This window comes from Gorilla gorilla, chromosome 12 (assembly GCF_029281585.2).
Source record: "Gorilla gorilla gorilla isolate KB3781 chromosome 12, NHGRI_mGorGor1-v2.1_pri, whole genome shotgun sequence".
NCBI lineage: Eukaryota > Metazoa > Chordata > Mammalia > Primates > Hominidae > Gorilla > Gorilla gorilla.
Window position 1 is genome coordinate 51,761,618 of NC_073236.2, and position 17,849 is coordinate 51,779,466.

Sequence of the window (17,849 nt, forward strand, 5' to 3'; positions counted from 1 at the left end):
TTGTGGTTACTGGAGACCAGAAAGTAAAATGGTAACTATCAAGAAGCTTGTGCATGGCACTGACATAGGCCATCGTTAACAGGGTCCCAGCAGCTGGTCAGTCATGAAAGCTGGGCAGAGAGATCCCACGTCACCCCAGTCAGAGGGGAAGCTGGGAATGAGCCATGGAGGGGCTTATTCCTCTGACCATGCAGACTCTGAGCCACGTGTGCTGCTTTGCTTGACAGAAATGACCAGAAAAGGACTTGTCTATGCTGAGCCCTGTGGACAAAACGTCCCTCCATTCAGTGTCCAAATTCACTATCCATCTCCTGGGCATCTGCTGCCCTGTGATTCTGCAGATCCCCCTCAGGTCACTCATGATCCTCAGCAATGGGTAGCTCGCTGCTATCGGCCCAGGGGGCACATGGAAGAGAGTACTGAACTTTATGACCCTCAGGCCCTGGAGTGAGGAGGGGCCATGAGGTGATGCACCCAGTGCTTGTTTTCAATGTTCAAGTTCAATTTATTAAAGTTTAAAACTATACCTTATACTAGCAATGAAACTTGCATCTCTTTATACATAAACATGCATCACATATTTATCCACAGATACATAGTATATACAAATATATAAATATAACTTATTTCTAACATGTATGTATTTAATATGTAAAGTTTATATTATAAATTCATATTACAAACACACATAATTTTATGTTTATTTTTGTAGCATGTGTTCCTTTTCTTTCCAAGCAGAACAGAGTCTGGCTGAGTAAAGACCTTGAGGACATTTGCTGACCTTCCCTCTTTGGCTCCAGCAGGGTCCCAGTCATTCAGGACAAGGGAGGACACAGCTGACAGCAGCCAGCCCAGGATCCCAGCCCCAGCCCTAAGGTCTGGGTCCTGAGACTTTCACTCTTGCCAGGCTGGGGGGATATATGCTTAATGCAGCTCCCGCGAATTTGTGAGCAGTTTCCTTCCCTGAAGACCCTGCCAGGCAGCCCTGGAGCCAGGGCCTGTGGTTCCTCCCAGGTCCTCAGCCCTGTGGCTCAGGAGAACAGCTGCTTCCTCCACATCCCAGGGCCAGGGCCCAGAAGCTCTCAGGCACTGCCAGCCTGACCTTAGCCCTGGGCAAAGGACCCTATTCCAAATGTCTCCTCATTTATCGAAGTACCTGAAAGTCTGTCTGGTTCTTAAACTCAAAGTATGACTTGAGTTGAGGTATACTCACTCCACTGTCTCTAATGTAGATTTATAGATGTGTAGAGAGTTTTAGAGGATTTTTAAATTTTGTGACCCAGTGTAAACAAAACAGTATCTGAGACAGGTCTCAATCAATGTATAGGTTTATTTTGCCAAAGATAAGGCTTATGGCCTGTGACACAGCTTTAGGAGGCCCTGCAAATATGTGCCCAAGGTGGTTGGATTACACGTTGGTTTTATACATTTTAGGGAGACACAGAAATTACAGGGAAAGACCTAAGTCAGTACATATAAGATATACATTAGTTTGTCCTGGAAAGGTGGGATATCTTGAAGCAGGGGCTTCCAGGTCACAGGTGGTTTCAAAGTTTTCCTGATTGGCAACAGGTTGAAAGAGTTAAGCTCTGCCTAAAGAGTTGAATTCATCATAAAGAAATACTTGAGTTTAGATAATGGGGTGTGGAAGTCAAGGTTCTTGTCACTTAGATAAACCTTGCAGGTAACAGTAAAGTAGATGGTGAATGTTGCTTATCAGACCTTTAAAGAAATGTCAGACTCTTTGGAAAAGACATAGTAAGAGGAGGAGATGCTCTATAGAATGCAAATTTCCCCCACAACAGGCAGCTTGCAGGGCCACTGCAGAATATGTCAAAAAAAAATATTTTTAGGGTACAATATTTATATTTTCTTCAGGGCCTATTATCTGTCATGTTGGAGTATGGTATCTTATTGCTACAAAGCATCTGATTTGTCAATCTAAAGATCTCTGTTGTAATGATAATGCTGGTCAGTTGTGTCTGAACTCCAAAGGGAGGAGAGTATAAGGAGGTACATCTAAACCCACCTGCCAATCATGGCCTAACCTAGTTTTTCAGATTTCTTTGACGTTCTCTCTGCCAAAAGAGAAGCCCATTGAGTAGGTTGGTGGCTTACAACTTAATTTTTTCTTTTAACACACAGAAAAAAAATCACAGCGTAAATTCAATCTAAGATACATTGGTAAAAAAAAAAAAAAATTAGGTGCTTCCTGAATATTTCTACATATCATAGAAAGAGAAATGGTAAGATTTCAGATGAGAAATACCCCTCATACAAAAAATTAATGACTTTTTTTTTTACTCTCTCAGTTTGGATCCACCAGCAATAAGGATTCCTGTTAGGCAGCAAATTTATACTGGGAGGAAAGGAGGAAAGTGAGGGAGGGAACAGAAAATGAATGGTAAAAGACTCATCAACAACGTACCTGACTCAGGATAACTGAAGATCAACCACATGGTCTGCTTTCTCTGCTTTCAAGATGATTCCTGGAGCGTTGAGTTCTTCAAAGGAAGGAAGGCCATGTCTTAACATGTCAGAGGAGCAGGAGAGAGATCCCAGCCCTGTAATTCCTGTTCATGGTGGCATTAATGTATTCCGCTAGAGGGCTCCACCCTCATGACCTAAACACATCCCAATAGGCCCCACCTGGCAAAAACCATTACACTGAGAATTAACTTTACAATAGATGGATTCTGGAGGACACAGTCAAACCATAGCACTTTCCTAAGAGATACACATTCCAGGCCATCTGGACAGCAATGCATCCAGGCAGAGTTCTCTTCCCAAGATCATAAAGAACATAAGATATATATATGGTCATTGGAAATGAGTAGAGGTACAGCAAAGGGGAAAGCCCTAGATTACAGATGGGGACTGCTACATTCATCATGGTACAGTTAACCCTTGAATAACTTGGGTTTGAAATTTGCAGATACACTTATATTTTGTTCTGTGTGTGTCACCTGTAAGCAAATGCTTAATAAGTAGTAAATATATTTTCTCTGTTTTATGGTTTCCTTAATAACATTTTTTTCTTTAGCATACTTTATTGGAATAATAGAGTATATAATATATATAACATTAAAAAACGTGGTAATCAACTATTTATTTTATTGCTAAGGCTTCCAGTCAAAAGTGATCTATTAGTACTTAAGTTAGGGATGCAAAAATTCTACACAGGTGCAGCCCATTTAGTCTCTGGGTATTAAAAAGACCTGTAGCTCTTGATAATGGTGGGGCTGTTAGTGCTACATGCATTGAAGAAGCACGGCATCATCTTTGTGTATCTGTAGTAAATTGTTTGATCTTATACTGGTAAGAACAATGGCATAACACCATTACCTAATACTTACAAATATATATAGCATCATGTCAATAAATTTTATTTTTAATTTTTTAGAAAGGAACAATGTTAAACTCACAGAAATGTTTCAAGTATAGCACAATTACCCCCTTCCCTAAATGGAATCTTCTAACCGTCTTTTGAAGACCTGAGAATCGTACCGTCTAATATTTACTGTGTTTCCTACAAACAAGAATATTCTCCAAAATAATCCCCATACACCAATGAAATATATTACTCCATTGACTCTCGAGGAATATTTCAAATTGTCAAAAAATATCTTTAAAATGTTTCTCATAACAAAATAGTCTCCAGTACAAACACATTCTCTGCAGACAAATTTGTGCTACCCTCGTCTTACCTGAGACACCTGGGGACACTGCCCCTATGCTGAGTTACTGAGATAAGCCAGCCCTGCAGCTGTGCCCAGCCTGCCCCATCCCCTGCTCATTTGCATGTTCCCAGAGCACAACCTCCTGCCCTGAAGACTTATTAACAGGCTGATCACACCCTGTGCAGGAGTCAGACCCAGTCAGGACACAGCATGGACATGAGGGTCCCCGCTCAGCTCCTGGGGCTCCTGCTGCTCTGGTTCCCAGGTAAGGAAGGAGAACACTAGGAATTTACTCAGCCCAGTGTGCTCGGTACAGCCTGGCCCTTCAGGGAAGTTCTCTTACAACATGATTAATTGTATGGACATTTGTTTTTATGTTTCCAATCTCAGGTGCCAGATGTGCCATCCGGATGACCCAGTCTCCATCCTCACTCTCTGCATCTACAGGAGACAGAGTCACCATCACTTGTCGGGCGAGTCAGGGTATTAGCAGTTATTTAACCTGGTATCAGCAAAAACCAGGGAAAGCCCCTAAGATCCTGATCTATGCTGCATCCAGTTTACAAAGTGGGGTCCCATCAAGGTTCAGCGGCAGTGGATCTGGGACAGATTTCACTCTCACCATCAGCAGCCTGCAGCCTGAAGATTTTGCAACTTATTACTGTCTACAAGATTACAATTACCCTCCCACAGTGTTACACACCCGAACATAAACCCCCAGGGAAGCAGATGTGTGAGGCTGGGCTGCCCCAGCTGCTCCTCCTGATGCCTCCATTGGCTGAGAGTGTTGCTCAGATGCAGCCACATTCTGATGGTGTTGGTAGAGAGGGACATGAAATCGCCTCTGCACCCTAATTGTTTTCTCTTTCTCAGCCCCAACTGCACAGATCTAGCAATGCCTCTCCTGATTTAATAAAGACAGAGATCACGACACCTGAAGAGTCTAGTTTATGGCTTCAGTTGGAATTCGTATAACAGAGAAGAAGCCACCATCGATATTCGAAGCAGATATAGTCTTAATACAGAGAATTAGAGTAAACTACTGAAGTCTAAATAAAATGTAGAGATGAATCTCTAAATTTAATGTTTTATTTGCAAAGAAATATTTGCCAAATGGGGCATACAGGAAAACTCAGTGGTCTTCAATATGTTGGAAGAACAAAGAGAAATTTAGCATTTTATGAAAAAGGGAAAATGTTACCTATGGCTCTTTTGAGAAAGCTCATTGGCACTAGGAAGGGTGGGGAGCTGGCAAGCTCAGACTGGGAAGCAGTGGTGGACAAAGTGAATCCTAGAATTATATCAAGTTATCTCAGAAGTTGTGGATAAATTTGATTTTAGGTTACAATAAACCAAAACGGTGAAGCTTGCAGAGAATTTTGTTACTGAAATGCCAGGGATTCGGTGTAGATCCTGCAGCTCATCACACAGAAAGCCAATCACTAAGACAAAGTATTGCCAAGGAACAGGCTTTAATCAGGTGCTGCAGCTGAGGAGATGGGACGCCATTCTCAAATGTATCTCTCTGACCAACTGAAATTAGGGGTTTATATAACAAGGAAGAAATGTGGAAAAACAGGAGTTAGGGAGGGTTAAGAAAGATAATTCGGTCAACAGGAAGCAGGAGGTCAGTTAGGCAATCATAATGGGTGAAGAGTCTGATGTCTCACTGTCCCGATTCAGTGATATATAAGTTTCAGCAAATTGATAGTATCTGGGAGGCCTGATGGTTGCTTTCCTGAAATTTAAAAAAAAAAAAAAAAGGTAAGATAAATGTAACTATCTTGAGTTTTAAGACTGGAGGAGTCGATTTCTGTTTATTCAAAAAACCATAAACTTTAGTTCCATGGGATAATAGGGCCTATTTCAATTGCATTCTAGAAACAGTATTTTTCACCCTGAGTGCCTTTCCCTCCTGGTTTCTTGGCTCTGTCGGGTATCACAAGAATGACCGAATTCCTATGATTAACTTTCCCACTATGACCCTTCAAAGCCAAGGATATAGTAGTCAGGAAAGCTGATATTAGAAGCAGGAATCTCTGTTGCTCCCTCAGAAAACAGAATGCATCTGTCCCTAAAGTATGGGCTTTCTAACCTTGTGGTCCTCAGTCCTGTCTGGAAGCTTAGGGGTGGGGGTGCTGATGCTCTCAGCTTCCTACAGCATCTTTTCAGGTGTTTCTCTTGTCCTCACCTCTGTTCCTGTGTCTGCCTTAGGTACCAATGGAGAATATTGAGTCATCCTTTTCTGATTCCAAATCTCATGGGAGGACCTCTTCTTGGGCAACTCTATAGGACACAAGAGAGGTAAAAAGGGATAGTTACATAAGTTAAAATGAGTTTCCCCCTTTGAGGCCATTTCAAAAATTATATTTAAAGGCACATGTTGAAAACACATCCAGCTTTATTTTCTTATTAATGCAAATTTATGTTTGCAAATATTTTCAGGATTGTAAAGGTTGAAAACATAATTACTTGTCCATGGAATGATCAAACACCTCTATAATTAATTGGAGTAAACATTTTCTTGAAAATTTGTACTCACTGAAATAAAAAAATATATTTAAAATGTGTGAAGCTGTGTTAGAAATTATAGGACTTAAATTCAACTGTGCAATTTGGTTTGGGATGTTGTTCACTCCTGTGACCTGCCACAAGAATCTTGTGTCACGTGTAGTCACTGCTGTTCAGCCTCGTCCTCAGAAAATTGATATCTGTAGGCTAAAGACAAGCTCAGTGCCCTGCAGAGGAATCAATCAGCTGAGCCCTTCCTTAATCAGCCAGATGATTGTGAACATGAGCATCCATGAAGATGAAAACAAGTATTTACAGTTATCAGACACTGAGTTGTATATTTAACCGGTTATCAATCATTAATGCATAAAAGCTTACTGATATAGTATTTACGCCTCTGCCTATATATAGACACATGCATTTTTTCTTAAATTGGTGGTATAAATGTGAACATTAAGTAATCAAATTATGAAGTTATTAAGAGAAAATTAAAGATGAAATTAAAACTAATTAGTATTTCATTAAAAAATTAAAATTTACCTTATTTATGGAAAAATGTGCATATATATAAGATACATAGAAGTTAATATATATTTATTTGATAAAATGTTGGCTATAAGTATATATAGTATTCATATTTAATTATGTTTATTCTATTATATATGCAATATGTACAAATTTACAAGATTATTATCTAAATTATATACATTTAAATAATTTTTTCTTGCATCTGTAAAAAAATGGTATTCTGGACAACAGATAGTTCATACTCTTGCTAAAGAAAATTTCTTTTTGGCCTTTATTTTTAAAACTTTACCAAATTGTTGTCCTTACCTAAAATATTTTTCCAAACCAGTAGATCTCCAAGGGTAGGACTACAGCAAATTTTGACTAATATTGAATATTAATCATTGCATCCTATGAAAGTCTCCATTATGTTCATGCCCACAATGATGATATTCCAAACAGAGTTCTCACAACAATGGATGCTGGATGGCATCACATTAGTGCCATTGTCAAGGAAGCCCTGGAAATGTAAAAATCCTAACCGTGGGTAAACTGCAAGGCCTACATCTGATGATCACATTGCAAAGAGAACAGCAGTTTAATAATATTGGTTGTTGGTTTTGACAGATCATCAGGCCTTAAAAGAAACGCAACAGGATGATTGCAGACAAAGTCATTTTGGAAGAGCTATGACTAGATGTTTCAAAAATGAGCCATAATCAAAAAACATGCTTTCTCAGTGAATATTAATCCAAATGCCATTAATGAGCAGGGGGCTTTTCATAATGAGGATGATTGAACACATGGACTTCAGTCAGTCACCTTTGCCCACTTTCCCAGGTAGCCTCATGAACCACTGTTACGGAGGTCCCTGTGGGGACTCAATAATATGAGTTTCAACTAACTGAGATGTACAGGGCTACTGGCTCTTCTGAACACTAATTTGCCAAGAAAATTGACCCTTCCTGAACCCCTAACATTCTACCACACATCAGGGCTCATACTAACAGCTGATGTCAGGTGATTCAAGTGCACTTCATGTAACATGAGGAGAGCAGCGGTTATTATCCTATATATGAATTTTCCTTTGTCTTCGGTTATGTTACTGCATAAAATATTATTTGAGGATTTTCCAAATGCCTTCATCAGAGTCAGGAAGTTCTTCCATACTATGGCTTTGGATCAAGAAGGTAATTGACTTCAAAAAAAGTGAAGTAAAGTGTAGCTCATGATCCTGTCATGTGCACAGGTGCAGCTTTCCCTGTAGAAAAAAAACCCATTATTAGTCAAGCACTGCTGGCACACAAACCCTTGTGCTATTGAATTGCTATGCTGTCAGATGTGGCAGAGGGTCTACAACACTCACCGTGAATGTTGCTCTTACTCCCATAAACAGAATATTTATATCTTGTAAATGAGCTATAGAATCATCATTGTTGTGCAAACTGAACAGCTTGAAATACTCTATTTCTATTTTCTCAGGGCTGTGGTTTTCTGGCTGATGGTTCTTAATCCACAGAGTTGACATGACAATTATCTCATTAAATTGGAAGAAATAATATGATAAACATGTGCCTATTTAGACTTAATACAATACTGGATAACTTGTCAACGCAGGGCGTTAGGGTGTGTGCTGGGGACATAGATGTAGCCCATATAAAGCAAGAGCAAATATAATTGATTTTACATATTTTAGAGAGGAAGTACAGAAAATATGGACCCTAGGGGACCTTCTGGAATGTTTCTATTTATTGCCATTTCCACTGGTAAAACTCAGAGAAGATTTCAACAGTCATCAGGATGAAGTTCTAGGGATCACAGTCATATGAAGCATTCCCTGCACTTGGATCTCCAGTGAGGTGAAGGGAAGATGAAATGCATAGTGGGATATGGACATGTAAACACCAGAGACAGCCTCCTGGTCAGCTTAAACATTGAAAAGTCTATTTATTTTTTCTCTTTAGTTTTATCACAGAATCATTTGGATCTAAGAAAAGCGATTATGGCTGGTTAGGCAGAAAGGTGTTTATTATCATGAATTTAATGGATTGAAAACATTTGGGGAAACCAGAGTGGCAGCTCAGGCAACTCCAAGTACTCCTTTTCCTATTCCTTGACCCTTACCATCCCCATATTTTCCACAGTCAAGAAAGATACTCTCATTTTATAGGAACCTGGCAAGTGAAGATATTGTGCCCACAGGACTGTGCTGCCTGGCTGTGACCCAGACCAGGAAAATGAGCACATTTGAGTGAGATCAGGCATTTCCCCTCCCTCATCTCAATCCAAAAGCACTCTGTAGTAACACATCTGATGGGCAGTCAGAGAAAGGGGTCAGATCTTTCGTAGTTGATAGCAGAGCGGCTGTCCTTCGGGCGGCAGTAGTGAGAAGAGCTGCTCTCTTTTCTGCAGGAGACAGCTTGAATGTTGTGGAGTCTCAGGCACGAGGAGCTCCTCCCCAGCCTGTGCCAGCAGTGCCATTCTTGGAATTGTTCTAGAGGCTTTGCCTGGAGCCTGTTCCTTAAGGCTTTTCAACAATTTGCAAGGAATTTAATATCCTCTAGTAAATCCCTTGATGCTTCACGGATTTGACATTTGCAACAGGGAATATACACAGTCCACAGTGACATCATTCACTGCCTCCTTTTTTCTTGCTAAATATAAGGCTTTCCAGGTGGACCTGCCAGAGGAAGCCAATGTGAATAACAATCCATGTCACCAAAAATGCAAGACAAATAAGCTTGGTAAAGCCACTGGGTTCTCACATAGCTGCACTGTCCCCCGGTACAAAATGGGAGAGTGTAAAACTCTTAGCTCCACCGTCAGAGAGATGGTGCAGTGTTACCTTCTCAGCATAGTAAGTCGGTATTTATAGACATTTAAATACTAACAACTTTAATACCAAAATACAGACAAAAGTAGAAAAGAAGATAAATTGGACTACATAAAAATTTAAAATGGGCATCAAAAGACATAATCAACACAGTGAAAATGCAACATGTGGAATAGAAGAAAACATTTGAAAATCTTATATTTGATAAGGGGTTAATAATATCTACTATACAAAAATAAGTCTTATATGTCAACCTTAAAATAAAATACCTGATTAAAAATGAGGAAAGTACATGAATCGACATTTCTCTAAAGAAGATTCTATAGAGATAATTAGAAAACTAGCATAGGAAAACATGGTCAACATTATTAATCCTTAGAAAAATAAAAACAAAACCCACCTCACACCTATTAGGATTTTTTTTTCCAACAGAAAATGACCAGTCTTGGTGAGAACTTAGGGATCTGGAACTCCTGTGGACACTGTCGTGGTGATGTAAATGGCCCACCTGCTGTGGGAAACCAGATGGCAATTCCTCGAAGAATTAAAAATAGAAATACTATATAATTCAGCAATTCCACTTCTGGACATATACCCAAGTAATTGAAGACATTAACTTGAGGAGATATTTGTATACCCACATTCAGAACAGAATTATTCACAATAGCAAAAAGGTAGATGCAACTCAAATGTTCACAAAGGAGGGAACTGGTAATCCAAATGTGGTATATACATACAGTAGCATATTGTAGCTTTAAAAAGGCAAAATTAGCTTTAAAAAGGGAAATTCTGACACATGCTACAACTTGGATGAAACTAGAGGACATTACATTAAGTGAAATAAGCCAGTCACAAAACGATTACTGAGTTACGATTTCACTACAGTATTTGCAGAACAGGTTCCATTTTGCCTTGAATGATCCCAGTCCCCTTCCCTTTCTTGCTTGTAGTTTTCAGGAATAACTGTAAAAGGTTCTGGAAATGTAACATTCTGAGATAAAGCAAGACTGGCCAGAACAAGATTGGCCAGATATTGCAAGATTGACTCCATTTCTGTCCTATTAGAGGAATTTCTTCAACACTCTAGGCAACAACGTGGAGAAAAGTTGAATTGTGAGTCATGCTTGGTTAAACACAAATATCAAGAATGGGTGAGGAAGGCATGATATTTTATAAAATAGTTTTCTTTGGGTGTTTCTGAGCTTTTTAAGAGTATTTTGAAATATACTGTTTTTAATCTTTATTCCACATATTCCATGAATGTGCTCAAAACTTCCCCAGCAGGACCAGCTTAAAATATCAAACCTTAAGGAAAAGAACATTGTAATTAATCATATTTGGACCTTATATTGGATGCCTGCCTGAGATCACTCATCAGCTCCCCCTTGCTTCTAAGGACTGAATCACCAACCAATCCAGCAATCCCCACCTTTCTTCCTCCTGTGTTGAATACAATTAATCATAACTGTACACTTTACATGCAAACTGTGTTTATTCAACATCATAATAATGCTTGCTAGTTTTGTCAATATGTTTCCCTATGTCCAATTAATCATTTTCAACTGTAAAAGTAGTTTAGTATCCTTAGTTGATGTGATTGCACCATATTTCTTCTAATTAAAAAAAGAAGCATGTAGTTGCTTTTAAGGGATTTTAACTTAATGTCAGAATTTTCAGAACCAATAAATGCTATCATTTAAGGTTTAGTGCATGTAAGTAAATAAAACAATTTTTGATCACAAGTACTGGTACTCAGTAGGGGAATGAGCCATGCACAGAACAATAACTACATAATGAAATGGAATAGAATACTTTCAGTGTTGATAAATTACATAAAAATCAGACAATGGCGTGTGGTATCTGTAGGTTGAAGCTGTTCAATTTATGTTGATCAGTGAAGATCTTGGTGTTGTACTGAGGATGCATCTCATCGGTAAGGAGGCCACCAAGTGACCATACGACCTGCAAAGACCACGGAATCATCACTGGAAGGGCAGGGGCTGGAAGATTCCTGATAAACCACTGCGCATTGAAAAATTTATTTTTACCACTTTAGTGGTATAAAACCCAAACAGTCCTATAATAATCAGATGCCTTTTGTGTTTTTATTTTCTTAAGAATATAATTTATCGTAATATCTTTTATCAAATACCTTGACCTGGATCACACCTAGGACATACAATGTTCCCTTGCTCAGAAGCTGGAAGCCCAGGTCTGCACCCTTATTGCTAGTTAGCAGGCTCCCCACAGCCCTTCCCTGCCACTCAAGCCTTCATCACTGCGTCCTGTAGGGTGGGATCACCAAAGGAAGAGGCAACACTGGACACTGGACATGGGGCTCTGGCTTCAACTGCACGGGCTGCATGTGACAGGGTTCATACGTCCCATGGGACTGAGAAAGACTATTGATTAAGGAGCACAGCATTCACCTCCCACTTGATCAGACAGCACCTCTCTGCTGGGAAGCCTATGGAGAGGGACATGAGTAATACTGAGGAAGATCTATGTTCTGTTTCCACCGCAGCTTCCAGGAGAAACACCCAGCTTCCTGGTCGGTAGCTTCAATGTCAGTGTCTTCAAGACAGAGAGTTTACATCATTCACCTGGAGGAAGCAGAATCTGGGTTCCAAAGATCCACCTACATGCTCTTTCCACCTTGTCCACTCCAGCTTGGTGCAATGGTCCTGGGATCATCTTTGCTTAACATTTAGCAGATTGGTTGCCCTGATGACATTGCTGTTTATTACCATCTAAAACTTCCCTGACTCACATGGCCAACATTAGCAGTACCCAGCCACAAACATGTATATTGGAATTAATTAAAATTAACAATGTAGTTCCTTAGTTGTTTTCACTACATTTCAAGTGCTCGGGAGTCACATATGACATATAATGGCTACACTTGCAAAGCATAAATATAGACATTTTCACCATCTTAAAAAATATTTTCATTAGTGCTAATCTAAATGGTTACAGTTAGAGACTCACAGTGTTATAGCTCACAGCACAAACCCCAGCAGCTATTATTCCAGAGAATCAGGTGGTCTCAGATGCTTCCTGGCTGGTGCAGCCACTGTTACACGAATGGGAGGAATGAAGCTGGGTAGACGGATCCAGACCAGGGGCCCTCTACTCGCCACCCTAGCCTTGGGCATTGTGTGCTGCAGGGTCTCTCACAACTTCACCTTCTGCTTTCCAGAATCACATCATTGGCATCTCACATGGATCACAGAATCTAGCCCCTAATTGTTTTGTGACCATCTTTTCTGAACACCCTTTATCTTCAACTAGGTGACTGGTTTATTGAGGAGAGGAATCATTTTGTGTTCCCTACAGAATGCAGCATAATGATGGATGTAATAAGATCAACTCCATGAAAACCCATGAAAAAACTCCATCAAGTCTCACTGGAAACCAGCATCTAAAATTCTATAAGATGTTATGTCACAAACCGACCATTGGAGGTTATGTTACAAACCTGGCCATTGGACAAACCCCATAATAAACATAAAATAGAAATCTGATCTTAGAAATAGTGAAAATTAAGGGTGATATTGTTCCACTATCAGCAGGCAGCCCCCAAGGCGGGAATGGGGTCTCATGTGTGACCTGGATCACCTAAGAGGAGCTGCCAGTGTGCTGAGTGGTGGGAAAACGCCCTCTGTGCTCTGAGACTGGAAGCCTCGCCTTGACCTTCCTACTGCCTTGGGCATGTCCTCAAAGCACACCTGCTATGAACTGAATTGTGTTTCACAAATTCATATTTCAAATCTCCAACCTGCAAAATTACTGTATTTAGACATAGAGGTTATGAAGGGGTAATTAGGGTGAAATGAAGTGAAAACCTTGGGGCTCTGATTTAATAGGATTTGTGTCCTAGTAAAAATAAACATCATCGATCTGTTCCTTAACCCCTCACCAGCCTCCAAGCATGCACTGAGGAAAGCATGTACTTGCTTCTCCTACTTACACATGCCCGGCACATTGCTGAACACACGTGAGGATGTATCCAGGGATGACATCTGAAAACAAGAAACAGGGTTCTCACCAGAAAGCAAATCCTTCTGGACCTTGATCTTGAACTTTCCAGGGTTCTAATACATTCACAATAAACGTTAATAAATTAGCAATAAATGTCTATGGCTCAAGCCATCCAGCTCAGGGTATGTTGGTGTGGGAGTCCCAGAAGACTCATCCACTGTCACCACTTTCTCTAAGCAGGATCAGTCTCAGGAGGCACCTTGTGGACTTTGGGACCCAGCTTTTCTCCTTTTGCTCCTGCTGTCCTGACTGCCTGGTGAGGAAGGGAAACTCAGGCTTCAGCCTCAGATAGTTTGTATTAAACATGAACTTTCCCTGTTGATGAAGTTGTTAGCCTGTTTTTCCTTCCAATCAGAATTGCACCAAGTTGGAGGAACTACAAACTTGGTATTAATATTTGGGGATCTGCATGTTTGTTCCCCCACTTGGATGACAGTGAGCATGTTATGTGGATGCCATCGTTGTCCTCCTCCTTGTGTCTCAGGGGAGAGGGTCACTGTCACCTGTAGAGCTGGCCAGAGTATGAAGAACATCCTAGCCTGGCACCAGCAGAACCAGGGCCTGGCTCTGAGCTCCCGCTGGCTCCTGCTGCCCTCCTGGACATGAACCCTGCCTGGGTCAGGGACATTAGGCCTGAACAGATGTCATTCTGGCCATCAGCAACCAAGATGCCGTCAGAGGTAGGTGCTCCCTCCTCCTGTCCCTGTCCTGCACAAATCTTCCGTAGCAACAGCTCTGCCTGGGGTCCCAGGTGTTGCTAAGGGTCTGATCTCTTATCGGGTGAACAGTCTGGAGACACCTCTGAATTCACACTCCCTCTTTGCCTCACATCCCCTTCCCACCTCCTCTGTGGGCACCTCTAGTGTATCTTGTGGGCATCACTGCCTGGAGCATGTCAGGATGTTTTCTTCCACCTCCTACTCCTAATTCATGGTGAAAATTCATCCTCACTTCAGACATGGGCTGGCCACACCTTGTTTCTCTTATATACATGCCCTGGCACATTGCTGAACCCATAGTTCCAACCCCACTCCATCAATTTTTGTGGAAGGGTCATGGTTGGCAATTTGTGGTTATTGGAGACCAGTAAGTAAAATGACAACTATTTAGAAGTTTGTGCATGGGACAGACGTAGACCACTGTCAACAGCGTCCCAGCAGCTGGTGAGCCATGAAAGCAGGGCAGAGAGATCCCAGATCGCCCCAGTCAGAGGGGAAGCTGGCAATGACTCATGGAGGTGCTTCATCCTGTGATCATGCAGCCTCTGAGCTACATGTGCTGTTTTGTTTGACAGAAATGACCAGAAGAGTACTTGTCTATGCTGAACCCTGTGGTCAAAATGTCCCTCCATTCAGGGTCCAAACTCACTATCAATCTTCTGGGCATCTGCTGCTCTGTGATTCTGCAGATCCCCCTCAGGTCACTCATGATCCTCAGCAATGGGTAGTTCACTGCTGTCCATGCCGGGGGACATGGAAGAGGGTCCTGAGCTTTATCACCCTTAGGCCCTGGAGTGAGGGGGGCCATGAAGTGGTGCACCCAGTGCTCATTTTCAATGTTCGTGTTCACTTTATTAAAGTTTAAAACTATACCTTGTACTAGCAACCAAAGTTATATATCTTTATATATAAACATGTACCACATATTTATCCATAAATAGATACATAGTATAGGCAAATGTATAAATACAACTTATTTCTAAAATATATGTGTTCAATATATAAAATTTATATTAGAAATTCTTATTACAGATACACATGATTTTATGTTTATTTGTGTACCATGTGTTCATTTTCTTTCCAAGCAGAACAGGGTCTGGCTGAGTAAAGACTTTGAGGACATTGGCTGACCCTCCATTTTTGGCTCCAGCAGGGTGCCAGTCATTCAGCACCAGGGAGGGCAGAGCCCACAGCAGCCAGCCCAGGATCCCAGCCCTAAGGTCTGGGTCTCTGAGACTTTCACTCTTGCCAGGCTGCGGGATATATGCTTAATGCAGCTCCTGTGAATTTGTGAGCAGTTTCCTTCCCTCAAGCCCCTGCCAGGCAGCCCTGTGGCCAGGGCCTGTGGTTCCTCCCAGGTCCTCAGCCCTGTGGCTCAGGAGAACCGCTGCTTCCCTCACAGCCCAGGGCCAGCGCCTAGAAGCTCTCAGGCACTGCCAGTCTGACTTTAGCCCTAGACTAAGGACTCTATTCCAAATGTCTCCTCAATTATTGCAGTACCTGAAACCTGTTCTTAAACTCAAAGTCCACATTTCCACAATTGCTAAAGCTAGCATTTGGCATCTGGAAAAGTAGAAATGTGAATTCATTGTCATTCTCAGAGCCTGGTCTCTTCCAACCCCACCAGATAAAGTTGCCCCGTGTTCTTTTCTCTCCACAGAACTTTGCTTAGAATTTTAGGGAAATGTAAAATGCGATAAAGCTCTTATTGCCTGCACAGAAACCATCCTCTTCTCCTTTGGTGCCTAGGGCACCAGCTCTAGCCTGCTGGGCATGGTGAGGACAGTGAGCCTCTCCCAGCCCGGGACAGGAGCAGAGATTAAGGGCACATGTGATTAGCTCCACAATGCAATGTCAGGGGGGTGAAGGAGGGGCAGGGACTCTGGGAAGAATTTGATCCTTCCTAAGAAGATGGAAGGTGAAGAGCTTTTCTTCACCTTGTAAAATGAATGACTTTATTTTAGATTTGGGAGCTGGGACACGTGTTTCATTGCCCTGACTCCTTCCACATCTCCTCTTTCTCTTACAATATCTCTGACTCTGTCTGTCCCTCTTAGATTGTGTCCTGAAAATCTAATTTTCCCTCGTAATATGAAAACAAACAAAACCCTCTTCGTCCTATCACATGCTGTGAGATCTGACCCCAAACTCTGTGATACCCAGATCGTATAACAGATAATCATGAGATTTTACCCAAGAGATTTTCTAGCTAAAAACGAATTCTCGTGGTAGCTCTTCTCTCGGAAAAATTTTCTCTGTCTCTTGTCATAACTGACACCAGAAAACAAGGTGGAGATATTTCCAAGAACAGAAGACAAGCACGCGCTCAGTGAGCTGAAAGACATCTCTTCCCCTTGCATTAGTTTCCAATGCTGCTGTTTAAATCGCCACAGTCTTATTGGCTTCACACAACATAAATGTATTACCCTGTAGTTCTGGGGGTCAGCATTCTCACTGAGCTAATGTTAAGGTGTCAGTAGGGCTGCATTCCTTCTGGAGGCTCCAGAGGAAAGAACTGAATCCTCTGCTTTTATCTTCCAGGTGCTCCCACATTTCTGGTTCTATGGCCCCTTCCCTCCTCAAACCACATCCCTCCATATTGTCCCAGCTCCTCTCTGACTGCAAGCCTCCTCCTCTATTTTAATGACCTTTGTGATTATATTGGTTTCATCTGGATAACCAGGTTGCTTATTCTCAAAGTCGTTAACTTACACCTGTCAAGTTCTTCTTTTGCTATGTAAGGTAGAATCCTTATGATAGGGCTCTGATGACTGGAGGACCACCACCGTTCTTAGTCTCACGCGGGTTTGTTTAAAAAGAAACGGACATGCGTGGAGTTGTTTTAAGGAGCGAAAAGTTTAATACGCAAGAAGGAAGGACGAAGAAAACAGCTCCACCGTACAGAAACAGAGAGAGGGGAGATTAGAACTAAGAGAAAACTCCATGTGCGTTGGAAAAGTGGCTGCTTATATGAGGAGGCTGAAGGAGGTGGTGTCTGATTTGCATAGGGCTTAGGGGATTGGTTTTACCAAGCATGTCATTCATGTAGCCTGAGAAAAAACTGGCCCTCCCACCCTAGTGTTTTAATATGCAAATGCAGGGTGCCATAAAGTTCTACACACATGGGAATATGTCGGGGCAGCCATGTTGCCAGGCACATGTGGGGGCAAGGAAGAAGACAGTGGGAGCTGGATGCGGTGGCTCACACCTGTAATCTCAGCACTTTGGGAGGCCAAGGAAGGTGGATCATGAGGTCAAGAGATGGAGACCATCCTGGCCAATATGGTGAAACCCCATCTCTACTAAAAACACAAAAAGTAGCTGGGCGTGGTGGCATGCGCCTGTAATCCCAGCTACTCAGGAGACTGAGGCAGAAGAATCGCTTGAACCCAGGAGGCAGAGGTTGCAGTCAGCCAAGATCGTTCCACTGCACTCCAGCCTGGGCGACAGAGCAAGACTCTGTCTCAAAAAAAAAAAAAAAAAAAAGAAGAAGAAGAAGAATGTGGGAATCTCCATGTTTGGCTGGACACAGTTTCTAATGGCCAGTATTTGTATATC

The 17,849-nt window shown here is 41.7% G+C and overlaps 1 gene segment (V, D, J or C); it reads left to right on the forward strand.

Moving 5' to 3' along the window:
* Nucleotides 1-3,869: 3,869 nt before the first annotated feature.
* On the forward strand, nucleotides 3,870-4,393 carry LOC129531672 (immunoglobulin kappa variable 1-6-like). The segment is given in 2 exon segments: nucleotides 3,870-3,945; nucleotides 4,071-4,393. Coding segments are annotated over 2 exon segments (378 nt in total).
* Nucleotides 4,394-17,849: the final 13,456 nt, after the last annotated feature.